Source organism: Miscanthus floridulus, unplaced genomic scaffold, assembly GCF_019320115.1.
Source record: "Miscanthus floridulus cultivar M001 unplaced genomic scaffold, ASM1932011v1 fs_806_2_3, whole genome shotgun sequence".
NCBI lineage: Eukaryota > Viridiplantae > Streptophyta > Magnoliopsida > Poales > Poaceae > Miscanthus > Miscanthus floridulus.
In genome coordinates, this window is record NW_027097302.1 from 133,707 (window position 1) to 160,000 (window position 26,294).

At 46.5% G+C, this 26,294-nt stretch overlaps 1 protein-coding gene across 1 annotated transcript; it reads left to right on the top strand.

Moving 5' to 3' along the window:
* The first annotated feature begins 23,863 nt into the window (after positions 1-23,863).
* Positions 23,864-26,288, top strand: LOC136533194 (RAF-like serine/threonine-protein kinase PRAF). The gene is made up of 2 exons (XM_066525766.1): positions 23,864-25,129; positions 25,272-26,288. The coding sequence occupies exons 1-2, from the start codon at positions 23,958-23,960 to the stop codon at positions 26,050-26,052; spliced, it is 1,953 nt and encodes a 650-aa protein (XP_066381863.1). The 5' UTR covers positions 23,864-23,957; the 3' UTR covers positions 26,053-26,288.
* The last annotated feature ends 6 nt before the right edge of the window (positions 26,289-26,294 follow it).

A 26,294-nucleotide genomic window follows, 5' to 3' on the forward strand; every position in this document is an offset into this window, starting at 1 on the left:
AACGCATTCCGATAGGGCTTCTACTGGCCCACTGCAGTAGCCGATGTTGGGCAAATCGCACGCACCTACGAAGGGTGCCAGTCCTACGCTCAGCTCAGCAAACTCACCTCCTGGCCCAGGCACTCTAGATGATCCCCATCATGTGGCCCTTCATAGTCTAGGGGCTCGATCTAGTTGGGCCTCTCGAAAAGGTGCCCGGGGGCTACACCCACTTACTTGTCACCGTAGACAAGTTCACAAAATGGATCAAAGCTCAGCCGATCTCCGCAATCAAGTCTGAGCAAGCTATGATGTTCTTCCTCGACATCATCCATCTCTTTGGAGTCCCGAACTCCATCATCACAAACAATGGCACACATATTTCTTTATGCCCAGTTAAGGACTTTAGGTGGCTTAATTAAGTACTGACTTGGGGTTCTTGCATCATATTTCTCTTTCGTCGCTCATACGGCGTGCTATTGTATGAGTGCCACTTGTTTGAGTGGTAATGTATGGATCAATTGCCTCTACGCCTCGGTAAGTGTGAGTTATGAGAGCATGATCGGATACACCGCCGATCTAGGGTGAATGCTTATATGATGCTGGAATAATTACATGTTCTACGCATGTTTTACAAAGGTATCTCATGTATGGGTCTTCCATCTGTTGAGGCGATGCCATCAATAGGACGATGGTTCGAGTAGTTACTACCGTTGTACATATATCTAGGGATTCGTGTAGAGCGTGTAGATAAAATTTACTGCTTTTATGCATTCATTGGGAATTGGGCTGAAATGAATCTTCTATAGGTACATAACAACGCTATCATGTAGAACGTATTAGCTACGTATTTGAGAGATCGTTTGTATGCCACCGAATTCGTCGTTAGAAATTATTCATTTCATAAGTTTGTGAGAACGTACGGCACGTACATACATCATAGTACTTGTGCATTTCATTCATGTCATGCATTCCTCCCCTTATAAATTGATTATCTCATTTTGATAAAAGTTGTATCACCTAAAATATGTTTTCCCTGGGGTAATAAAAGAACTTTTGCTACAGATGGCCCGCACGAAGCAGACTGCCTGTAAGTCCACCAGAGGAAGAGCACCTTAACGTCCGTTGGCCCTGAGGGAGCACCACACCACGAACACCTTCTTGAGCGAATTAGGCATGCCGACCTTGCTTTGGAGAGTGCTCCATGATGTGGGGTACCCAGAGGGTCAAGAGCCGGTGTACTCCTGGAATGAGAGCCAGTTAGCAGAGGATGGACTTGCAGTGGTAGAGATCACAGTTTCTGCTCTCAGTGATGCTCTAGATTGGGATGGTTGGCACTTAGAGTTTGAGGGTCGCATTCCCGCTGAGGGTGTAGAGGGAGCAGCCTTCTGTGTCATCAGGGATATTATGAGCAAATTTCCCAGTGAGCTTGCAGCAGCTCTAGCTGGCATTTTTCCTAGGGATCATCCTCATGATGCCATTTGGGTTCAGCCTTAGGGAAGTGCCTTGGTCAGAGGTCCAACTGAGGGACAGGCTAGCGACAACCATTCTATGAGTGCTATGTTCACCGCCATCAGAGCGTATGAGGGTCTCGAGAGTACCTACTGGACTTTGACTGGCTTGCGTGGTCAGGATAAGCTCAAGGGGAGAAAGTAGAAGAAGAGACAGGCATGTGCTATAGCTAGTTTGCAGGAGCAGTTGGCTGATATGAACTTATGGCAAAACCAGGCGGTTGAGAGAGGTGATAGAGCTATGCAGCGGGTGCATACGTTGACTTAAGCCAACAACAACGCAGACCGCATGATTGGACAGTTGGTTCAGGAAAGGAATGAAGCCTGGAACGAGAGGGACCTTCTGCTGTAGAGGGTCGATGAGCTAGAGGAATACAACGGCAACCTACACGAGAAGTTTCACGCGCTCTACAATGGGGTTGGCCCATATGCTCCACCAGACGTCGCTGGCATGGACATCGACGATGATAACGAGGACGAGCCTATAGTTTCACCTGGGGGCGATGGTGACGTCTCCGATCTCGACGATGGCCCCGAGGAGTAGGCTAGTTGCCTTACGCTAGTATCTAGATCCTATCGCGATGACCTTTCTTTTGTTGGCATGTAACCTAATGTGTTTTGCTTTGAACTTATGAGACTTGGCATGTGGTTGGAACTTGATTACGAATGCGATATCTGAACGCATAAAAGTCCAGTGTATGTATGCTGGCAATTTGGTTGTATGGACGCGATGTTTGCCGTTGAAGTAATTTGATTAAGTGCTGTTGTTTTAATTGGGATGCGATTGTTGTGCCTCTATTTTATTGTATGAATTTATTCTCTCCAGTAAATTCAGTACATCATAATTTTTCCTTCACTCGCAATTATTACAACTTCACTCAATCATTACTTGTTGCTGAAATATGCAGATAACAAACACTCGCCGAACCACGTATGAGGCCGCTGAGACTGGTGCTAACGGTGTGGGGACCGGTGGTGGTGGTGGAAACCACAGCAACAACAATGAGCCTCCCCATGAACCGCATTTGCCACCTCCTCCCCCGTTTACCCCGAGATGTTCCTCGCACAGTTGCTCGGGAGTCAGCGCAACGCGGAACAATCCCAAAAGAACATGGAGGATTTTCTGCGTACGATCACCAACAATGTTCAACGTGGTAACAATCAGGGTGGTGGCATTGGAGTGAACCAATATAGCAGCTTCAAAGATTTTATGGACACCAGGCCGCCAGTATTCAAGGAAGTAACAGAGCCACTCAATACTGAGGAATGGATCAACACTATGGAAGATAAATTCCGTGTGTTGAGGATGACTGAGGTGTTGAAAACGTTGTATGCTGCACTACAGTTGCAAGGACCAGCAGGAATGTGGTGGAAGCACCATCGCACCACCTTCCCTCCAAATGCTCAGATTTCGTGGAGAGAGTTTGCTGAGGCCTTCCGTGGAGTTTATATTCCAACTGGGCTGACCGAAATGAAGTTGGGAGAGTTCTTGGCGTTGAATCAGGGCACTAAGACCGTGACGCAATATTTGCATGCCTTCAACAACTTGTGTCGTTATGCTCCCGACATGGTTGACACCGATGCTAAGAGAATAGCCAGTTTCAAGAGGGGACTCAATCCAAAAATGATAAAGCATGTGGGTACCAACAACCATGTCAGATTCAATGACTCCATCAGCGACTGTCTGAAGCAGGAGAAGAATAACAACGCCAGCACCACAGCCAAGACACACAAGAGAGCCCTTGAAGGTGGTCCGTCCCAAGCTAGAGCACCTATGGGAGGTCATCCTCCATATCGCCCATCTTCACTTGGCGCTAGGTTCAGGCCACCTCAGCAGAGAAGTCAGAATTTCCGTGGACCTCAGAAGCCTTACAAGATGGCAGTACAACCCAACTAGGCAGCCGCAACTGTGGTACAAGGCAGTTCTAAGAGAGCTATGGGATCTGCTGGGACAGTGAGGGGACCCTGCTATAACTGTGATCAACCCGGCCACTTCTTGAGGTTTTGTCTGTATCCACCAAAGAAGCAGCAGACTTATAATGCTAGGGTGCATAGTACGACTGTGGATGAAATTCCTGAGGGAGAGCCTGTCACTGCTGGTAAGTTTCCTATCAACGAAAACCCTGTAGTTGTTCTATTTGATTCTGGATCATCGCATTCTTTTATGAGTCAAGCATTTGCATAGAAACATGAACAACTATGCACAGAATTGGGTTATGGTTACCGTATAAGTTCAGCAGGGGCTAATGTTTTGACCAACCGGATGGTTCGAGGGGCAACCCTTGAATTAGGTAGCAGGAAGTTCTGAGTAAACTTGATAGTTATGCCTGGACTAGTTTTGGATGTCATTATAGGGATGAATTGAATGAAGGATTGGGGAGCAGTCATAGATACTGGAAGTCGAGTACTTACCCTGAAGGATCCCCTGGGTGAGGGTACTTTCCAAGTACCATTGCCTCAGAGAACAGACCTTATAAGTGTGACATGTGCTATGGCAGTCATTCCTATTCATCAGATTCCGGTAGTGTGTGAATTTCCGGATGTATTCCTGGATGAGCTACCTGGTCTTCCACTAGATAGGGAGATTGAGTTTGGAATTGAGTTAATCCTCGGAATAGCTCCAATTTCAAGGAGACCCTATCGGATGCCTCCAGATGAGTTAGCTGAGCTGAAGAAGCAACTAGAAGATTTATCGAAAAAGGGGTTTATTTGGCCAAGCAAGTCTAAATGGGGATGTCCCGCCTTGTTTGTGAAGAAGAAGAAAGAGGACACGTTGAGAATGTGCATAGATTACAGGCCACTCAATGCTGTAACCATAAAGAATAAGTATCCCTTGCCTCATATTGATGTTCTATTTGACCAGTTAGCCAAGGCCAAGGTGTTCTCAAAAATAGATTTGAGATCCGGTTATCATCAGATCAAGATTAGGCCATAAGATATACCAAAAACTGCATTTTCCACTAGATACGAGTTGTATGAGTATCTTGTCATGTCCTTTGGCTTAACAAATGCTCCTGCATATTTTATGTTTTTGATGAATACAGTTTTCATGCTAGAATTGGATAAGTTTGTGGTGGTGTTCATTGATGACATTCTGGTGTACTCTGAGAATGAGAAGGATCATGAAGAGCATCTAAGAATTGTCTTGACCAGACTTAGGGATCATCAACTATATGCTAAGTTTAGCAAATGCGAATTTTGGTTGAAGAAAGTTCCTTTCCTTGGTCACATTCTGTCAGAAAATGGAGTTTTAATTGATCCAAGTAAGGTGCAAGAGGTTATGAATTGGAAAGCACCGACCACAGTTCCTGAGATTAGAAGTTTCTTAGGACTAGCCGGTTATTACCATCGCTTTATACTAGACTTCTCGAAGATTGCCAAACCAATGACAAGTCTGCTACAGAAGGATCACAAGTTTGTGTAGACAGAGGAGTGTGAAGTAGCTTTCCACACTTTGCAGAAACTATTGACCACTGCTCCTGTTCTAGCACAACTAGATATCGAGAAACCATTTGATGTGTTTTGCGACGCATCGAAGACTGGATTGGGCTGTGTTCTTATGCAAGAAAGGAGAGTCATTGCATATGCCGCACATCAATTGAGGAAGCACGAGGTCAACTATCCAACACATGATCTTGAACTTGCTGCAGTTGTGCATGCCCTAAAAATTTGGAGACATTATCTACTTGGTAATGTGTGCAACATTTTCACAGATCACAAGAGTCTTAAGTACATCTTTACCCAACCAGAGCTGAACATGAGATAGCGTAGATGGTTGGAATTGATCAAGGATTACAACTTGAATGTGCAATATCATCCTAGAAAAGCCAATGTAGTGGTAGATGCTTTGAGCAGAAAGTCATATTACTTGAATGTGCAGCCATTACTTGAAGATGGGTTCGATCTGATGCATCCTGCTATGTTACATAGTATTTAGATTAGTTGCTCTTTGGAGAGTAAGATAATAGAAGGCCAGAAAACCGATAAGGGAATATTCCACATCAAAGAGAAAATAAAAGAAAAGTCGTCTTAGCACTTTAAAGTGGATGAACAGGGCGTGTTGTGGTTTGATGACTGTCTTATGGTTCCCAAGGATCAAGAGCTTAGGAATAAACTCATGGATGAAGCTCACCTTTCTAAGCTATCTATCCATCCCAGAAGTAGTAAGATGTATCAAGAACTAAGGTCTCGTTATTGGTGGACCAAAATGAAGAAAGAAATTATAGCATATGTTGCCAGATGTGACACATGTTGTAGAGTGAAAGCTATTCATATGAATCCTGCCGGCATGTTGCAACCCTTGTCAGTCCCTAGTTGGAAGTGGGATGATATCAGTATGGATTTTATCTCGGGTTTGCCCACTACTCAAAAAGGACATGATTTGATTTGGGTGATTGTGGATCATCTTACTAAGATCGCTCATTTCCTACCTGTCAAGACAACTTATCGACCACCTTAATATGCCGAGAAGTATATCTCAGAAATTGTGAGGTTGCATGGTATACCAAAGACCATAGTATCTGATAGAGGGCCCTAGTTCATGGCTCACTTTTGGAAACATTTACACAAAGGCTTAGGAACTAGTTTGATTCGCAGTACCGCTTATCCTCCTCAGACAGATGGTCAGACTAAACGAGTGAATGCTGTTTTGGAGGATATGTTAAGAGCCTATGTATTGTCTTCTAAGGGATCATGGGAGTCACGATTACCATTAGTTGAGTTTTCTTATAATAACAGTTATCAAGAAAGCATCAAGATGGCTCCCTTCAAAGCTTTATATGGCAGAAAATGTAGAACACCATTGAATTGGGTCGAGCCTAGAGATAGAAGGTATTATGGCATTGACTTTGTAGAAGAAGCCGAGAAGAAAGTTCATATTATTCAGCAGAATATGAAGGCGGCCTAATCACATCAGAAAAGTTATGCAGACAGAAGAAGGAGACCCCTTGTGTTTGAAGTTGGTGACTATGTTTATCTGAAGGTCACGCCAATGAAGAAGAAAAGGTTCGGAGTCTGAAGAAAGCTTGCCGCGAGATTCGTAGGACCATACAAGATCTTGGAACAAAGAGGTCCGGTACCCTACAAGTTAGAGTTACCTGAGACAATGAGTACCGTTTTTCTAGTTTTCCATGTATCACATCTCAAGAAATGTTTACGTGTCCTAGAGGAAAGAATAGAACCTTGAGGCATCCAACTCAAATCAGATTTGGTGTATCGTGAGCAACTAGTCCATGTGTTAGACACTAAAGAACGTGCTACTCAAAATAGTGTGGTGAAAACATACAAGATATAGTGGGATCATCATGATGAGGGAGATGCAACTTGGGAAACGGGAGAATATCTACAAAAAGCTTATGAAGATTTTTATAACAAATGGTTCGTAACCCAAATCTCGGGACGAGATTTTTATAAGGGGGGGCTATAACACCCCAGTGTTATGCCAGCATTTAGGCACTGCAAATCATGCATATCATACATCATCAAGCATCCTAATCATACATGCCTAATCATGTAAATAATAATTGAAACACTGCTTCGAAACATCCGAAACATGCTTGTGAAACGTAAATGATGCATACACTTGTTAGAGTTGTTTTGCCCTAATTATGCTTGCTAGGTTAGTAGAACTTGTTTGGTTATGATTTTAAATCATCTAGAATTATTTAGTACAATTTTTGGAGCAAAGTTTGTATTCAAATTATTGCCAAATTTTGTTTTAAAAATAATTCTCCAAAATTAGGGTTTTGAGTTAAAATTTACTTTAATTTTATAATTCAAAATCTATCAAGAATTGGACTTTGGTTATAAAAGAAAATTTGTAGAGAATTAAATTCTAATCAACTTTCATTTTTGGTACATTTTCAAAAGATGTCATTTTCTTGCTCAAAATGATATTTGAAAACTGGTATTTGAAAATCTCTTGAAAATATAAATTGAAAAAGGCTCTTCTCATTTCGCGGGCCACCGCCTTGTTTCTCGGCCCACGGTCGAAGCCGGCCCATCGAGCCTCCTACAGCGTCATGCGCCTCGCCTCAGCCCAGCCCAGCCCCGCGTGCGTCTGGCCTGCTGACCGCGCTACGCCGCACCGTTCGCCCACGCCGCGTCCCGACCACGGCAGAACACGCCCGCCGCGTGGCGGCCATGCGCCGTCGACGCCGCCACGCGTCTGCATCCACTCCCACGCGCCCACCTACACCTGCAGACTGCGCTGCGCTCCTCTCCACTCCATCCCGCCTGCTCTCTTGCTCTCCCGTGCTCGCTTCTCCTCCCGCGCGCAGCCAGCTCGCCACCGAGCGCCACCACAGCCGCCGGGCGAATTCACCGCCCCTCCTCTACCTTGGCTAGCAATCAAGCGCCAGCAGCTCTGCCTCACTCTTCAGCACTTGGTGCTCATGATTGTGCCGTCTGTTGAGCCCAGGTAGCGCATTCTCATGCCTCGCCGTCGTCGGCCATGGCGCCACCATGCTCGGCCGCCGTGGAACTCCCCCTTCCTCCCCTTGTCCTCCCTGCCTAGCATCCTGCCCGCATTTGCCAGCTCCTCGTGAACCTCATGCACTCGCCCGCTTGCCCTGACCCGGCCGGCAATGGCCGCCGGCCCGCTGGCCGAGCCGCGCCGCCGCGACGTCTCGGCGCCGGCGTGAACGCCCTTCGCCTCGGCTGAGCTGGGCCAAGAGGCCGTGGGCCGAAGCCCCTGCCAGGCCGCCACTCTTTCCCTTTGCTCGGGCCGCGCAGGCCGAGTGTGGCCGTGGGCCAGCTGATTCCCGCGGGCCGGCCCAGTAGCAATAGGATGTTTTATTTTTAGTTTTTTCTTTATTATTTGAAAAGAGAAATGATTTAGAAATTGTTTGGATACTCAAAATTTCTCCAAATCTATTGAAATAAATTTTTCTAGGTTCCTTATCACCAGATCTACTTGGGAAAATTATTGCATGTCATTTTTGAGATACTTTTCTGTAGAACTTTATTTAATCATGTATATTGCTGATAACTTGAAAAATGTGTAGAAAAACCTATAAGCTTCAGAAAAATATGATTCCAAGTTTGTTAATCTTCTTATGTAATGTACTTCCTAGGAAAAATATGTGTCCTACATGTACTATAGAAAAATTATGAGGTGTAGTTCAAGTGCCTTTAATGGCTGATTTTTGTTATTTTAGCTAGAGAGCAAACTTTGTATAAAACATGCATGTGATAATTTTTGTACAGTGATTGTATGCTATGAAGATCATAGGAAAAATGCTAACTCTGTTGTTTGACACTTTCCACAGTACAAAGTATTTTCATATTTATAATCATGCCATAGCTTGTTATTTTTGTGTAGGCTAATCCACTCATTCAAATACCATGAAAATCTGATAGTAGACTACTTAGGGTAGTAATGTGCTATGGTAATTTTCTAAGATTTTTCTAAGTAGTAAAATTAGAGGTTGCTATTCAAACCTATTATTAATTAGGGTTTAGTCAAGTGTTGCTTTATGTGTGATTAAGAAATTAGTGAAGCTTTGGTGTATCTTTGAAGCATTTAATAAGATGTGTTGATTTAGCATATTAGTAGTAGAAGAGAATGCAGTAGATGACATGTGCTTGTAGTATATGTTATTGGATGATGTTGACTACCTTGCATTCAAACATATCCATTGTATTCATCTCATTCGATGCACCGATTGCATAAGCGCTTACGCACATTGCATCATACAGGATCGCAAATCGAGAACCCAGTCATCATACCCGAGGAGCAGCTTGAGGTGCAGCCGTAGGAAGTGCCCAAAGCCGACGAGGAGGACGTTGAGAAACTTCCGGAGTGCCCCGATCACCGCCCGAGCTCCTTCGAGAGAGGCAAGCCCCGGAGCATTTTCTCTCGGTTTGCAATTATTAATTAAATGCTTTACTTTAATTGATGCATTATGTTCAAGAGTTGTTTGCAACCATTGCTGCATTATACCTTGTCTACCTTTGTTATACTATACCCTTGTTACCCTGGTATCCGCAGTCGAGTCAATGCTTAGCTGGCTTAGACCGGTAGAAGTCGGGTGATTTCCTGTCACCTGTGAGCTATAGGTGGTTACGTGGATCTACTTGGATGACTATGAAGTCATGGTATAACTAAGTGTTAAATGAAGTTGAGACCAGACGGAGACTTATAGAGTTTTGGACTATAGTGCTTTCCGGCTGTGTCGATTAAGGACCGACCATTGTTGGGCCTCGAGTCATGTTGAACGCGTGCCTTACATTTAGCTGGCCGGATAAAGTACCTTCCAACCGCAAAGCTGGGAGATTATTCGGGCCGAGTAGATTGCCCACAGTGCACTGTGCTGGAGCAGGTGTGGTAGGACATGGGAGCGAGATGATAAGACCAAAGTGCAGTCGATCGGCCCCCGGGTACATGTGGTTCCTGGCAAACTCGAGATTCTTGGATAGTTGAGTCGGTGATCAATATCTCACTTTAGCGGGTGAGTGAGGTTTGTGTAAGGAATAAATCACCAGCTAGTTAGGAATCGATTCGAATCGCCATCGCTCCTGGATAGTGAGCACTTGACTTGAGTGACTTCATCATAGTAATGTTGATGGAACACTTGGATAGTTATAATGAATATGACATTATGGAAGTTGTTTAATGATCATTGGTTATCATTATCTGCTTAATCACATGTTTGCTCTAGTATAGGTGCAAATCTAGTCGATAGGTTATAATAAATTAACTTGGCAATAATGTTTTTAGAAAGATTCTTGAAATGCTAAAAATGCTTTCTTTGCAAATGAGTCAACTACCCTACTATAAAGCCTTCATAATCCTTGGTGTCACTTATTTTCGGTTATGTCGGGTAAGTCTAGCTGAGTACCGTCTCGTACTCAGGGTTTTATTCCCACTTATTGTAGATGGGCAGATATATTACGGCTACTGTATCAACTGCCTTTATCCTGCGATGGATGATGCTTAGGACCATGGGCATGGTCATTCCTTACGTCTCGTCTGATGCTTTTGTTGGAGATGATCATTCGCTGGCACTATATTTGAACTCCGTGTGAGTGTGTGTGGTTTGAACAAATGGCTTCTGCTACTTTTATTCGAACTTGTTTTGTAATAACTATGTTTAAACTCTGATGTATCTAAGATGCAAACTTTCATGTAATATGTGATGGTGACCGCTAAACTTATTACAATCTTGGCTGGAATGGAAGTTGGTTTGAAATCCTTCGTGATTTCACGGACTACCGGGTTATATGGGCTTAAGTTCGCTAAATCATCTGCTCTGGCGGATGATTTTCTTACTTAATTTCATATAATTGGTCGGTTTTGTTACATGTGGTCACCACGCCACGCTTAGAACCTTGGTTGGGAACACATTCCGACAGGGCTTCTATTGGCCCACTGCAGTAGCCGACTTCAAGCAAATCGCACGCACCTACAAAGGGTGCCAGTCCTACGCTCAGCTCAGCAAACTCACCTCCTGGCCCAGGCACTCTAGATGATCCCCATCATGTGGCCCTTTGTAGTCTGGGGGCTCGATCTAGTTGGGCCTCTCAAAAAGGTGCCCAGGGGCTACACCCACTTACTTGTCACCGTAGACAAGTTCACAAAATGGATCAAAGCTCAGTCGATCTCCGCAATCAAGTCTAAGCAAGCTATGTTGTTCTTCCTCAACATCATCCATCTCTTCAGAGTACCGAACTCCATCATCATAGACAATGGCACGCAGTTCACCGACAAAAAATTCATTTGATTCTGCGGTGAACAACACATCTAAGTCGATTGGGCTACCGCCGCACACCCCCAAACGAACGGGTAGGTCGAGCGTGCAAACGGCATGCTCCTATAGGGCCTCAAGACCAGGATCTTTAACCAATTGAACAAGTTCGACGCACGTTGGGTCACCGAGTTCCCTGCAATGCTCTAGAGCCGAAGGACAACTCCTAGCTAGGCCACTGGCTACACACCTTTCTTCATGGTCTATAGTTTCAAGGCTGTCCTCTCGATGAACCTCAACTATAGAGCACCAAGAATCAGAGCATACGATAAATAGGGAGTCAAGGCATCCCATGAAGATGCCATGGACTAGCTAGATGAAGCCTACAACATCGTCCTCCTCCATTTGGCCAAGTACCAGTAGACACTGCATCGGTACCATAGTCAACGGGTGTGGGACCGAGCCTTCAATGTCGGGGACCTGGTCCTCCACCTCATGCAAAGCAACAAGGACCGTCACAAGCTCTCCCCACCCTAGGAGGGGCCATATGTCATCATGGAAGTACTCCAGTCAGACGCCTACAAGTTGAAAACCATCGACGGTGAGGTCTTCACCAACGCCTAGAACATTGAGCAGCTACGTCATTTTTACCCTTAAATAAATGCATACTCTTTCTTATCAGTTTTTGTCTTCAAAAATCCTTGATCCTTAGTGACATCCGACCCCTGCAATGTGTGAGGGGTCAGACCTCACTCGGGGACTGATATAAGTAAGTTTATCTTACAAACACTCTCTGTGTTATCTTTGCAAACATTCTCTATGTTTTCCCTCTTTTCTCATGGTAAGTCCTAAAGGCTAGAATTTTGGGAACCAAATCTGAGTATAGCTGGTAGGACTGCGGGAAACCCATGCCCCAGCGGCTACGGCCTCCTTGCTCACCAGCGTGATCAGAGTTGGCACTCCCGCACTCCGAGTTTTTTGTGACCTTAACTATGAGAAGGGTCGGAGGGCACCAAAATTTGTTTTACAAAAAGAGGGAGAAAAGCTGAAAAGCTATTTGCCGTAGCAAAAGTTGAAAACTTATTCATTTTTCACACAAATTCATCGCTTACAAAGTGATTTCATCACAAAAAGGACTAACGTATTCATAAATACAAAAGACTATTCACTCAAGGGCTCCTCCACAAACTTATTCGATTACAGTCTCTGACTAACTCTACTATGAGTACTACTACGGTCGCCGCGTCACGCTCTCCATCGGCGATGTCCTACCGCTCCATGGGATCCTCGAGGGTGCCATCATCTGCAATGTCGAGCACCACATCGTGACTGTGGTGCTTCCACTAGGGTGTCCAAGGACTGTGCCATCATCATCAGTCACAACCCTGACAACGACACCTCCACCGGGGCGTCCAAGGACTGCGCCATCGTCATCAGCCACAACCCCGACAACGGCACCTCTGCCGGAGCGTCCAGGGACTACACCATCATGATCAGCCACACCCCTAGACAATGATGTCTGCGCGGGGGGGGGGGGGGGGCGTTTCCTGCTAAAGAAAGGCCACCATGAATGACGGCAAAACCGACGACGCTCAGCACCCTCTAGTCCACCTCCTCCTTCGGTGGAGGCGGCCCCTTCTCGGCAAAGCCGGCCAACACCATCTCATCTATGTTGGATAACCTTTGGCTCAACATCATGCTCTGGATTCATGAGTGAATATGTGAGTTTTTCTCTCCCTGCCATTACCCTCTCTCACTTAGGAACCACCGCGACGCACGAATGCATTCGGTGGAAAGGAAGAAGAAGAGGTAGCGACTCATAAGCAGGCGAAGGAATAGGACAAGAACTCCTCTCCCCTCCCTATTTAAGGAAGAAGCGCAGCAGCTGAGGAAAGGCAAAAGGTTGGGATGAAAAACTCTCTTCCTTCCCCTATTCAATGCAGATGGAAAATCAATGCTGACGGGAATTCAAGGGGATGCGCCTGGACCGACGGGATGCGCTCTGATCAATGAGACGTCGCCTGGTCAAAACAGGACATTGCCTGGGCCCGGCCCACCACTACCGTGTGCCGGGCGTGAGAATCAGGGCGCACCCACATGCAGACGACTCTCCGCTTCCCTAGGCAAGACCATGGAATGACCCGATGATGGAACCCCCGTCTAGGGGGCCCAACGGGCCTCCTGGGTCGATCGGACGACCCAGGTAAAACAACGAACGAACGACCACTAAAAGATAAGCACCTCTGTTACCTACTTCACGTGTTAATTTCATTACCGAGCGTCCATCCCCAGCAACGGTAGGGGCACGGACATTGCTCGAGGGCTGCCAAGGGTGTCTACTTGTTTAGACATCCTCATTGCCTGACCCCTCCTTACGTTTAAAAAACCAGAGACACGGGGTGCGGGTGTAGAACTTTGAGTAGGATTGGACGAACTACAAGACCCTACGCCCCAGTGGCTACGATGTTTTCATTCACCAACATAATCAAATTCACAGTTCCCCATACCTCGAGCTTCCATATCTACCTTCTTGAGAGGGGTTTGGATGGGTCCGCCTACAGAATCTCCTTCAAGGAGAAGCTGTCAGGTCGCTTAAAGTCAATCGAATAACTCGAATCGCCATCGAGAGACGGAGACAAAAAAATCGCGATGCTCGTGCAGGTCACGCTGGCCCCATCGCAAACGCTGAACTCGAAACCCGCACGGACATGTTCGGTAAGAACTTCTCATCACTCATACCACCGAGGTAATATTACCGACCTCCGCTTTCATTTCAATTAAATCGCACATTAATCCCATCATCCAAACATTGCATATGCGATCTTCGCATCTCAACACTTCATGTCACACCATAAAGCGATGCCTGCCTCATTTGATATGAGCGGCAACTGACTGAGGTTCGAAGGCCGGCCCACAAAGGGCTCGAGGCCGTCTCATGTCAAACAGAGCCAGGGGAGAGAAACCGTGATGAGCCCCAGTGGCCTTGCCTGACCCCGCTCAGAAGTGGATGGGGACATCTCGACCTTTCTCATTTGATTCTAACCCTGAGCCAAACCCACAGAATCTTCGTCGTGGAGAGGCCAACGGGCCACCTGAGCCTACCGAACGGCTCGGGCATCTACCGGGAGGCAGGTTAAGAAGTAGTGGAATGCCACATGATGGCACTATCGACCCTGTCAGCGAATGATGGACCCAGATTCCACACGAACATACCCGTTAGCGAGCTCATTGAGCACGACACTCGAGCCATCGAGGCAAGTGTCGTCAACTTAGCCCCTCTAGTTGCAGAAACCAAGGACGGGGTGACGCGCAAAACACGACCAACCCCTATCAGATCCTAAGGGGCTTAGGAGCTCGAGCTGCTCGATCCAAGATCGAGAGACTGAGGTTCAAAGGCTGACCCACGAAAGGTCTAAGGCTGCCCCGCGTCCAACAAGAGCCAGGGGAGAAAACGCAGATAAGCCTCAACGGACTTTGCCCAACCCGTATTGAGGCGGGAAGGGTCATCTCAACTTTCTAAGTTCAATCCACCCTCATGTCAAGCCCATAGAGTCCCCATTAAGGGGGAATCTGTCGGAAGATAGGTCAAGGAGCAACGGAATGCCGCCCGAGAGCTTTGCTGACCCTATCGCAAAGCAGCGGGATCGGATTCCATTTGAACATCCCTGTTAGCGAGCTCATCAGGAACGTCACTTGAGCCGCTGAGGCAAGTGACATCGCCTCGACCCCTCCAGTTGCGAAAAAACACGAATGGGGCGATAGTCACAAAACGAGCTAGCCCTTGACCGAATCCTCACCACGCGTGGGGGCTCGGGGAAGGCCGGGCCAGCGATAAGACCAAACGCACGGTCACGGAATGATCGCCAAAATCCTAAGTGGGGGGGTACGTGCGAATATAAAAGTAAGTTCACAACCCTCGCTCTAGTCTCCAGTAACATCTGGCCCCAGGAAGCGCAAAGGGTTGGATCTCACTCGAGGGCTGATAAAGGTACGAATACCTCCTTTTTCTTCGAAACGGTCATTGCATCAGACCTCTTCCTCATGTCGAGACTGGCGGCAAGGTTTGTGGGAATAGGTAAATGAGCACGCTTGGTAAGACGATAAAAAACCCATGCCCTGACTGCTACAGTAACTGTGCTCACCAGCATAAATCAAAATTTCCCCCTTGTGCACCTCGGGCCCTATGGTCTTAACGAACGCAAGAGTCGGATCGCATAAACCTTTTTTCTCGAATGCAAAAGGGAAGAAATCAAGTTCAAACAAATGAAGTTAAATTATGAAACTGTTTTCGGGTACAAAAGTACCGACACTTGTCCACAGATTATGGATAAATGTTTATCAGACTCGACTGACTACCGACCCCTCCGGGGGAGAACCATGTCTTTAATTTTGCTCGCCAGGCTTTCCACGAGAGGAGTCACCACCGCTTCTATTTCATCCAGCTCAGAGAGCTCATAGCCAGGCGTAAAACCTAGGCTCATTGCCCCCAGGTTGATGTTAACATCATAATGCGAGCGGGCGATGATGAAGGCTTGGATAATCCCCAAGCGAAAAGCTTCCTTCTCTAGCTGGCGCACCCGCACTGTGATGTCTATGGCATGGGCCACGAGTGAGCTAGTCCCCTCTGCCTACACCACCTGTAGGTCATCACAGATGACGCTAAGGCCAACCTTCATGAGAAGGAACTAATAACCATCGAACATTCACACTTCCAATCAGACAAGAACGCTACTGCGCTTCTTGCCCGAACGACGAAATATTGATTCTGCCTTGCCCGACCACCGAGGGCTAGACTCCGCCTTGCCCAATGTCCGAGGGTGGTCTCTGCCTCGCCCGACGGCTAAGGGCTAGACTCCACCTCGCTCGAACCCTCGAGGGCTAGGCTGCACCTCATCCGATGGCTAAGGGCGGGCTCTGCCTCGCCCGACGCCCGAGGACCGCCTCGCCCGATGTTCGAGGGCGGGCTCTACCTCACCCGATGGCTAAGGGCTAGACTTCGCCTCTCCCGACCCCCGAGGGCTAGGCTGTGCCTCGCCCGATGGCTAAGGGCGGGCTCCGTCTCGCCCGACGCCTGAGGGCGGGCTCCGTCTCGCCCGACGGCTAAGGGCTAGACTCCATCTCGCCCGACGACTGAGGGTTAGCTCTGCCTCGCCCGACAACTGTACCATGATCCTTCATAAAGATGAGCACAGGGTACGACAGGACATTTGAGTCAACTGCAGTATCGAGGGCCATGCCCTGTATGCCTGCACGAAGGCACTACTAGGATACGATGGGACAGGCGCTTTAAGCCCTTTCCGACCTAACAGTATCCGAGCAGTGTTGTAGGCGTTGACTTTTATCCCACAGTGTTGTAGGCGCCACCATCAGCCCTCGGACGCGGATACTAACACAAGCATGCGACAACCACTATGATTCAAGACAGAATTCACATCACCTATAGTGATGGACGTAGGGTCACTTCCCCGTCTACTCTCCGAAGGGTCGCAGCTGGGCCCTCTGACACACCGCACCCTCCGTCAGCGTAGGATGGGACGCACCCACTTGCTGACAGAGGCCAGGGCACGACCCTACAAGGATCAGCGAACACGCCATCCCTGACACGGTTTGCCATGTTAGCAGGGCAGGCACACGGGAAAAGAAAGACCCGACTCTCCTGAAGAACCTTCTCTACCTTTGATTTTTTTATCTTTCTCCCATCTGTAACCCCTGCCCCCCCTTGGTCTATAAAAGGGAGGGCAGGGCACCCCACTAAGGGGATCGACTTTTGATGGATCGTTTGGGACACACAACACGCAGTCAAGCAGCAACCGAGCTCTTGGCGTCCTTTCGACCCTTCCATCGGAGACTTGGGAATTGTCCATCTCTCGACCGTTTGTACCCTCTACTATAAATCTTTTTCGATACTAATAACACGAGCAGCAACGGACTAGACGTAGGGACATTCTTTCCGAACCAGTATAAATCTTGTGTCCTTTAATACACCGTCCGAGCCTAACATGCAACAATTATAAATTTACTAGCCGGTGTTTGTTCGAAACACTGACAGTGACCCTCCCAGTTCACCCCTGGTGGATACCCACCAGACTGCGGACAACGACGGCTCCGTCAAACGCCGCCTCGACATCTTTTTCAACAAAGTGACGCGTAAGAGGGACTCTCCGCTCATTCGTGAGCCTCCCCAGCAGCCTCTTGCCAACCCAGTGCTGTCGTGGCAGAGCAGGCGGTTGGCGGCTTAGAGCCTCTCCCGAGTACCTACGTCCGTATGGGCTACACCAAGGGTCTATCAGCGCCATCTGCGTCAGAGCTGGAAGCCTTTGACAAACTCTTCGACGGCAACCTGACTGCGTCCAACGTCGGGGCGCTGGACACGCTCTTCTCGGCCGTTGGAAAGGGCCAGTCCAAACAGCCGCGAAGACGCAAGATGATCTCCTAGGTCGCACCGCTACGTCGATATTGGTTGTTTCTTTTTTATGTAATATCGAAACAAGAGGTCTTTTATTATGATGGTCTAGCTACTGCTGCGTTAGGTTGATCTTCTTCGGCGCTCGATAAGAAGAGTGTTGTATGTTTCCTTAAAATCTTCTACTTAATATAAAGGTACGTAATTTTTTTTTTGTGTATTCGAGAAAAAAAATTTGTGTATTCGAGAAAAAAAAAATAAACATCTGCTCGCGGACATAGCAAATGTTTTCGTTTTCGATCTAGTATAGTTTATAATATCTGCAGACTGATTCTCTCTCCATGCTCACGCTCACATAGGTACGTATCCAAGACAACATCCTTATTTCGTTGCGAGGTTGCTTTCCGTGTAGTATGCCTGCTTTTCGCTTTTACCTGTAGATGATGACGATCTGATGTACGATTGAGATGCCTGGGCATTCTTGCACGCGGCCGGGACATTCAACCGAGCTGTTGCATCAGCATTATATTGCCCATTTGCCCTGCTGGTTCGTTCTTGCATGCTCCAAAGGTCACGGCCAAATTAAGCATGAACAGGTAGCCATCGTCAGATTCTTAATCTTAACCCCCCTTTTCTCCTTTAATTTTGCCTCTATAATAAAAACACAAAAGTACTGCTCTTGGGACGGCACAACAGTAGGTCACGCAAACATAAGACTGTCCTTATTCGTTAACCACGTAACAAAGTCATAGACACAAACTGTAAAAAAAAAAGTCATGGACACAATGCTTTCCTAAGCAAGATCTGGAAGACAATTATGAGCGACATCATCCTTCATCTTAGATCATGAACACGTCTCAGCCTGCAGCCTGCACTACGCTGTAGAGAGAAGTAACTGCACTTGCAACTGAAACAGAAAGGCGCAGACAGACAGACAAAGATTTGGACGGGTATCTAAACCTACTGTTTAATTTCGTCCCGTTCCGTTCAACCGCCGGTATCAACCACTCCTTGTGATTTCTCTTTTTACAAGTCTGTATCGAAATTGAAACGAGACGGCATGGGACGAAACTGACATCATTATCGATCGGACGCGCGCGCGTGGCAAGACAATTTCCCCCTAACACCATCACCTCGCACTCTACTACTATCTGATTAGATTAGATGGCTGGTCTCTATGGACGAACAGGAAAGAAAAAAAAACAGTAGTGTGGTGGTTGTCCTGGAACACCACACACACAGGGCTAACAGACGGCTAGTAGGCGGAGGAGGAGATCTACGTCCGATTTGCTTAGGCTTGATTGTCTTATAAGTCAATTTTTTTTTGTCAACAAATATTATTTTTCTCTCACACTAAATCAATCAACAATTCTTTCAACCATGGCTTATCAGCCAAATATGTCCGAGCAAACAGGGCGTTAACTCGTCGTCCTATTAAATAAAAAAAAAATATAAGTAAAACCTAACAGTGTTGATGTCCTGAATTTAAACGGTGACATCTGGATGGATCCCTCCCCTGCAACTGCAGGCGATCTTAAAAAAAATATATAAGTAAAACCTAACAATATTTGGGGTTTACTGTTTCGGCGTTAGCCAAAAATTGTTTTTTTCTCTCCATTGATGAATTCAGCTCTGTCATGCTGCTGTATCATCTCGTGACACGTCAGCGATAGATATTGTTCTTTTTTTTTTGCGGGCTTCTCCGGCATCACACAAGTTGACCAATGAATTAGCACGAGCAGTTAGCAGCGTTTAGGTTTACTAAATGGATAATATATATATATATATATATATATATATATATATATATATATATATATATATATATATATATATATATCCAGCTACAAAATAAGTTAGTCTGTAGCCACCTCCATTTACGATAATTTTATATACTAAATTACGATAATATCAATATATATTTACGATAGTTGGGTTACTATAACACATGGAGATATTTACCATAACGTTATAGTAAACCACTTAGTAAGAAGTTATTATAATCTCGTAAATTAATATAATAATTATCGTAACTCAAAGTGGCTACAGAATAAGTTATTTTGTAGCTAGCTACAGGGTATTGTGTGTGTGTGTATATATATATATACAGTTTTGCTATAATACACCTGGGTACATCCTGTATATAGAATGCACCTAGGCCGGCGGGGGCACCAACTTGGAGCAACCAGCGCGCCCAAGCGAACATGCAGGGCATGCTTCCCTAAGTTAAGTTGTATTTTTCATCTACCACGTAAAGCCACCTAGCATACAAATTCCACTAGTCTGCATACATGCATGCATGGAATTTTTTGTTGGTTCGAATCTTTGAAACAAATTTTCTCCTAAACCGTAGCCCCGATTGATAAACCGTTTATTGCATCCGACTCAAAAAAATATTCTGAGCAAAAGTAGATCCAATATGGATATATTTTTTTTATCCTTTTAAGCGAGTTGCATGTCAATGTACTACCGATTGCAACTCTGTTTACCACCTATTTGCAACTAGTTATAACTCTGTGTATTATATGCATCTGGTCACTATAATCACGTCAAGTTGCAATTCTGAGTTGCAATCATATCTGAGTAGCAACTGTGTTGCAATCGAGTAGTAACTAGTTGCAATCAGTAGTAATTGGTTTGCAATCGAGTAGTAACTTGTTGCAACCAGTAGTAATTGTGTAGTAACGAGTTGCAACCAGTACTAATTGGGGTTGCAACTGGACAGGTGCATCTACCAACTAGGTTGCAAGTGAGTACTTGCTAGCTGCAATTGAGTACTAACTGGTTGCATTTCTATTCAGTAGGAGTTGCAAGCATACCTGGTTACGATCAGAGTAATAACTGGGTTGCAACTAAGTAGTGAATAATTGTAACCAGAAGTAACAAGGTTACACTAGATTATAATTAGTTGCAACCAGTGCTAAATACTCTACAGCCAAGTTGCAATTGTGTTGTAGAAGTGCTTACAACTCATAGTACAACATATTGCAATTACGTATTTGAAAAAAAACTTCATCAACTATAGCCTTCATGAATCTCGTTTTGTTAAGCATATTTTTTTCAACAACCTACTTCAAACAGATCTAAAATTGGATCTGTGGTTTAGAAGATAATCACATTTTTTCGTTTGGAATCAACAAAAGATTCCCTGCATGCATGCTTCCGGGTGGGTGGGTTGAGCTGTTAGGTGGCATCACGTAATTGGTTGTCTCCATTTAGTTTTGCATGCAGGAGCGTGGACTTACCTCGCGCTCGCGTGTCGGGTGCACTACTGCACTCGCTTCACAGAATGCACCCAAGTGCATTTTAGTCTCGTTATATATATATATATATATATATATATATATATATATATATATATATATATATATATATATATATATATATATATATATAGAGAACTACTATCCAGTAGCTGGCTACAGAATAACTTATTCTGTAGCCACTTTGAGTTATGATAATTACTATGTTAATTTACGAGATTATAGTAACTCCTTACTAAGTGGTTTAATATAACGTTATGGTAAATATCCCCATGTGTTATAGTAACCCAACTATCGTAAATATATATTGACATTATGGTAAATTAGTATATAAAATTATAGTAAATGGAGGTGGCTACAGAATAACTTATTTTGTAGCCGGCTACCGAATAGCCTCTCCCTATATATATATATATATATATATATATATATATATATATATATATATATATATATATATATATATACCCATCCATCATGATGAGTTCATAACAAGGTACTATTCTGGTCTTTGGCTACATCCTCCTCTTCCAATCCAAGACCTAAACTAAACAAAACAAAGCATACCCCGCCTGAAGGCCGAGGGCTAGTTCAGCTGGCTTATCGTATCGTACGCTTCTGCCACGCAAGAATGACTCGCTTTTTTGCATTGGTTCCCTGCCCAGATGGTCGCTAGCATAGCACATCAGTACATTATTCTGTACGCGATACCTAACTTACGCCGCGTCATATATCAATTATCACTATAATACTGTTGCATGCACAACTAGCCCAATTAAGCTGGCCTGCACTACACGGCGGCCGGCTTCTGCAATCAGCTGGAAAAAAAAAGAACTCAGTTCCCTTCGCTTCAAGCCTTCTCTAATCACTCCACTAGTGCGTACGGAGTACAACTACAAGACCCCACGCAAGAGTTCATTCGTCACCGATCGATCCATCGATCTGATTTGATCACTCCGCGAATCCCAGCGGTTGGAATTCCCGAGGAGGTGAAAGGCGTCCAATCGCAGCCCTTGGATCTTGCGCCTGTATTTTCCGGCATTCTGTGGGCGGGTTTCTCCATTGGCCCGCCGTCGCCGCCGATGGGAAGAGATGAGAGCAGAGAGGAGAAAGCCTGGCAGTACGGTTCTGGGCTCGTGCTCGTGCTGGGTGTCAAATGCAGCGAACCCTGTCGCGGATTTGATGTTTCGAGCTGGCGCGGACGGACCAAGCGCAAAGCGACGCCGATCCGGTGTGCTTGAAAGCAAAGGAATGGCATCGGAAGAAAAGAGATTATTTGATCATCTGCACAAACACCGTGTTACATGAATAAAAAATACGTACCCAGTACACAGAGGTTCCTCACTGTTCGGAGTCTGGAAAAGGGAAAGAAAAAAAAACGAGATGATATTATAAGATTTAACTTGTGTAATTGCATTCTCATTTTGCCTTTGCAAGTCTTAGTCCACTTTAAAATACAATAATCTACTTTAAAACTCAAAAGTAGGCTACTGGAAAACCAACAATATCACAAGCAAGCATGCGTTGGTGTGTTTTGTAATGTTTGCAAACTTGCATTAGGAAGGTCATGTGACGTTTTTTTTGGGAACATAAGCATGTGACAGTTCACATACTCAATTCTCTCTTGCGTAAGACCCGTATGCAAAATGACAATAACTATTGAGCTGTTAATAGAACGGGCATGTAGCTAGCGGGTCTCGTGGTTACCCATCCATTAGCAATTGATCCGTGGACCGATTCTTAGTGTTTCACCCGGGCTTGCCCAAATTATGATTTTTGTTGGCTCCCATGCATGATGCCACAATAATTAGTTCATGCGTGTTTGTCGTCAACGAAACCTTCATTCGTTCTACTATTCTCAACAGACATATGGTTTCTTTCTAGCTATGTATAGTTGTAGGCCTAGATGTATGCGTAGAGGTGCGTGTGGGGTGTGTTCATATATGAGGCGTGAGTTTGTATTGAACAAATATTATAGTTGTACCCCGTCAGAAGGCGATAAAAGAGGTTGGAGATGCCACGTTAGCCAAAGTTAGTTCAAGGTGAACATAACTTGGTGGCAATTGCCACAAAGAAGGGTCGACATAATGAGTATCGAAGATTCTAATGGTATGTTTGTAATTACGAGATGGCATGTGTCCCATTCGTGTATACTGTGTCACTTGTTTTATTAAGCAACTTAGGAGAATTATTGAATTTAATCAATGAGCCATTACCCGATAAAACTAATGTGTCGCTTAAATTTTGAACTATAGATCAAGATCTTCTACTGTCTCACCTCATATTTCCCTGCATCTCAAGAGCATGGATCTTGTTAGTCTTAATTTAAAGACAGGAGAATGCAAATGAGATAGATAGAAGTTTTTGAACAATGATTTGAGGCCTAATCACTAAACTCCCACCACGATGTTGTACAATCTCAATGTAATACTACTATTACGATATTGCCCATGAGACATACTCCCTCTACCCGCAAAAAGATGTAATTTCCACTTTTCGAGGACTCAAACAATATAAAATTTGATCAAAGTTATATAAAGTACACTAACATTTATAATACAAAATAAGTATTATTAAATTAATTATGAAATACATTATTTTAGTAAACCTAATAGTTGGAGGCACAATTATTAATACTATTCACTTTAGACTTGTTAAAAAGTTAAGCTAGTTTGATATGAACAAAACTTATAGCTTTGTAGATAGGAGTATATAACATGGTGGCAATTGGCATCACTCGATAGTCGAGGGCTTATATAAAACTTTCACTAGTCGAGGGTCATTATCTGGTGGATTAGTCTAATAAAGCATGACGAGGAACTCGGCAGGTTAGCTGGCGCTGGCCATGGCGTCGACAGAAAAGCGAGGAGAAGAAAAAACCGAGCAATTTTATGTAGATGCAAGGAGCAGCCGCCGCCGCGACAGGGGTAACCAGCGATATTTCCTGGCGCGGGCCCCACTACGCCCTCGTCCTTCCCCTTCCTCTTTGCTTTCCCCCTCATATATTCCCCTTTCCCCAAAATCTAAATAAAATCCCCACCCAAAAACCCACGAAGGAGACAAGCGCAGCCAGAGCAGCAAGCCACCCTTCCCTCCTCGCCCGCCCGCTTCCCTCATGGAGACGATGCCGTCGGCGACGGCCGCCGGCGTGGGGGGCCCCGGCCCTGGGCCCGGGTACCCCGAGTCCACGGAGTCTTCTCCACGCAGCCGTGGTGGGGATTCGTGGGACGAGCCCTTCCCGTCCTCCGCGGCGGCGGCGGCGGCGGCTGCCGGCGGCGGGGGCCGGCTCCGCCTGATGTGCAGCTTCGGGGGCCGGATCGTCCCGCGCCCGACCGACAAGTCGCTCTGCTACCTGGGCGGGGAGACCCGGATCGTGGCCGTGGACCGGCACGCGTCGCTCGCCGACGTCCACGCGCGCCTCTCGCGGTCGCTGCTGGGCGGCCAGCCCTTCACGCTCAAGTATCAGCTGCCCAACGAGGACCTCGACTCCCTCATCTCCGTCTCTACGGACGAGGACCTCGACAACCTCGTCGATGAGTACGACCGCATCGCTGCGACCTCCTCCGGCGGGGGATCCTCGCGCACCTCCCGGATCCGCCTCTTCCTCTTCCCCGCCAAGCCCGAGTCCTCGTCCTCGCTCGGCTCCCTGCTCGACGACTCTTCGAAGTCCGAGAACTGGTTCGTCGACGCCCTCAACAGCGCCATCTCCGGCTCCCTCGACGGCATCCCGAGGGGGATCTCCACCGATTCAGCTTCCGTCAACTGTCTTCTCGGCCTCGAGGACGACTCCTCCGTGCACTCCCGCAGCGGCGTGACCAACTCGGCTCCCACGGAGGACCAGCGCGGCAGCCAGCCGAAGCTCCCGGCCGGTGCCACCGCCGTCGCTGCCGCCGTCGGTGCAGGGAGGCACCCGCACGACGTCCAATCCGTGCCAGACTCGCCGATGCTGGACAAGAACTCCTCGTTCGGGTCTACCTCCTCGGCCCCGTCGCTATCGAATCTTCCGCCTATACGCGTGCGGCCGGAGGACCGCCCGTCGGACGCCCGCATCATGCAACCTACCGCCGTGGAGGATCACTTCGCGCAGATGGGGATCTCCGAGCAGCAGCTGCCGCCATACATACAACCTCAACAGCAGGTGCCGATCCCTGCCATGACCGGCATGTCGCCCTCTGAGGCGTCCGGCCGAGTGTTCTCTGACGATGATAAGTCCGATCACGGTGGCGGAGGTCGGAAACCACAACCTCTCAAGCAGGAGGTTCCGCCGGTTGTTGATCCCACCAACAGGTAAGCTGACATGACCAACTTTATAAAACGTATACATAATGTTAGACCTTGATTATCCACTAGTACATGAGCGACTGCTTTCCTTGTATGAGTTAGGAGGATGAAACCTTATACGGACCATATGTTTGATCACTTGTTTCAGAGCCGTCTACTATAATGATAGATCTCCTCCGGCCGACTTGAAACGAGACATGCCAGTGGGAACGGAAGCTGCCAGCTACCGCCTCCCTGTATCAGCTCCGGACGCTGCCGCTGCTGCCGCCGCAACACAGGTCCCACCTGGATATGTCCTTACCCAGATGCATGCGCCTCAGCCACCGCAGCAACATCCACCACCACAGCAGCAACAGCAACCACAACAACCAGCTCCTCAGCAGATTGTTGCTGCTGGAAATCAGCATTTCATCCACAACCCTGCCACTGGCACCTTCATTCCAATCCAGTCCTATTACCACCATCCTGTTCCTCAGCAAGCACCCCAGACTGTGCCGAGGCCGCAACAGGCACCTATATTCGACCCAAATACGGGGATGTATTACCTTCCTATGCAGCAGAATGCACATCAGCCATATAGCATGCCTCCTGGTGCACAAGTTGACACAACGCCAAAGCCGACCCCTCAGATGGCTGTAAGGCCTGAATTGCAACAACCTGGTGTTTATCGAACAACAGCTGCCGCTACGCCTGCTCCAGCACCTAATGCAGCACCTGGATATACTGGGATGGCATACCACCATGTCATTCAATCGCACCACCACCCCTCACCACAGCCTGTTGCAAACATGGCTGGCAACTTTGGATATGAGTATGCTGATCCTACGCGCCCACAAGTATACTACTCACAAGCAGCTGCACCTCCAACATTGCCACCTCAGTATCAGCCATTTGTCTCTCCTGATGCTGGACAGGCAGAAAAACATTAACAACCGTGCCTCAGATCGAGGATTGGTGAATTCCGGTATGTTTCAAATTCTACAGGCGTAGTTATCCATCTGTTATCATTATTATTGCTACTGCATCTTACATGAGTCTGAGGCGAAGAGTGGAAGGTGCCGCTATTAGGCACTGTGCATTTGGGCATTTGGGATCAAAACAAGTATGCATCCAAGGATGGGTTCAAAATAAGATTTTAATTCGATGGTTCTTGTGTTGGTGAGACAGAGAA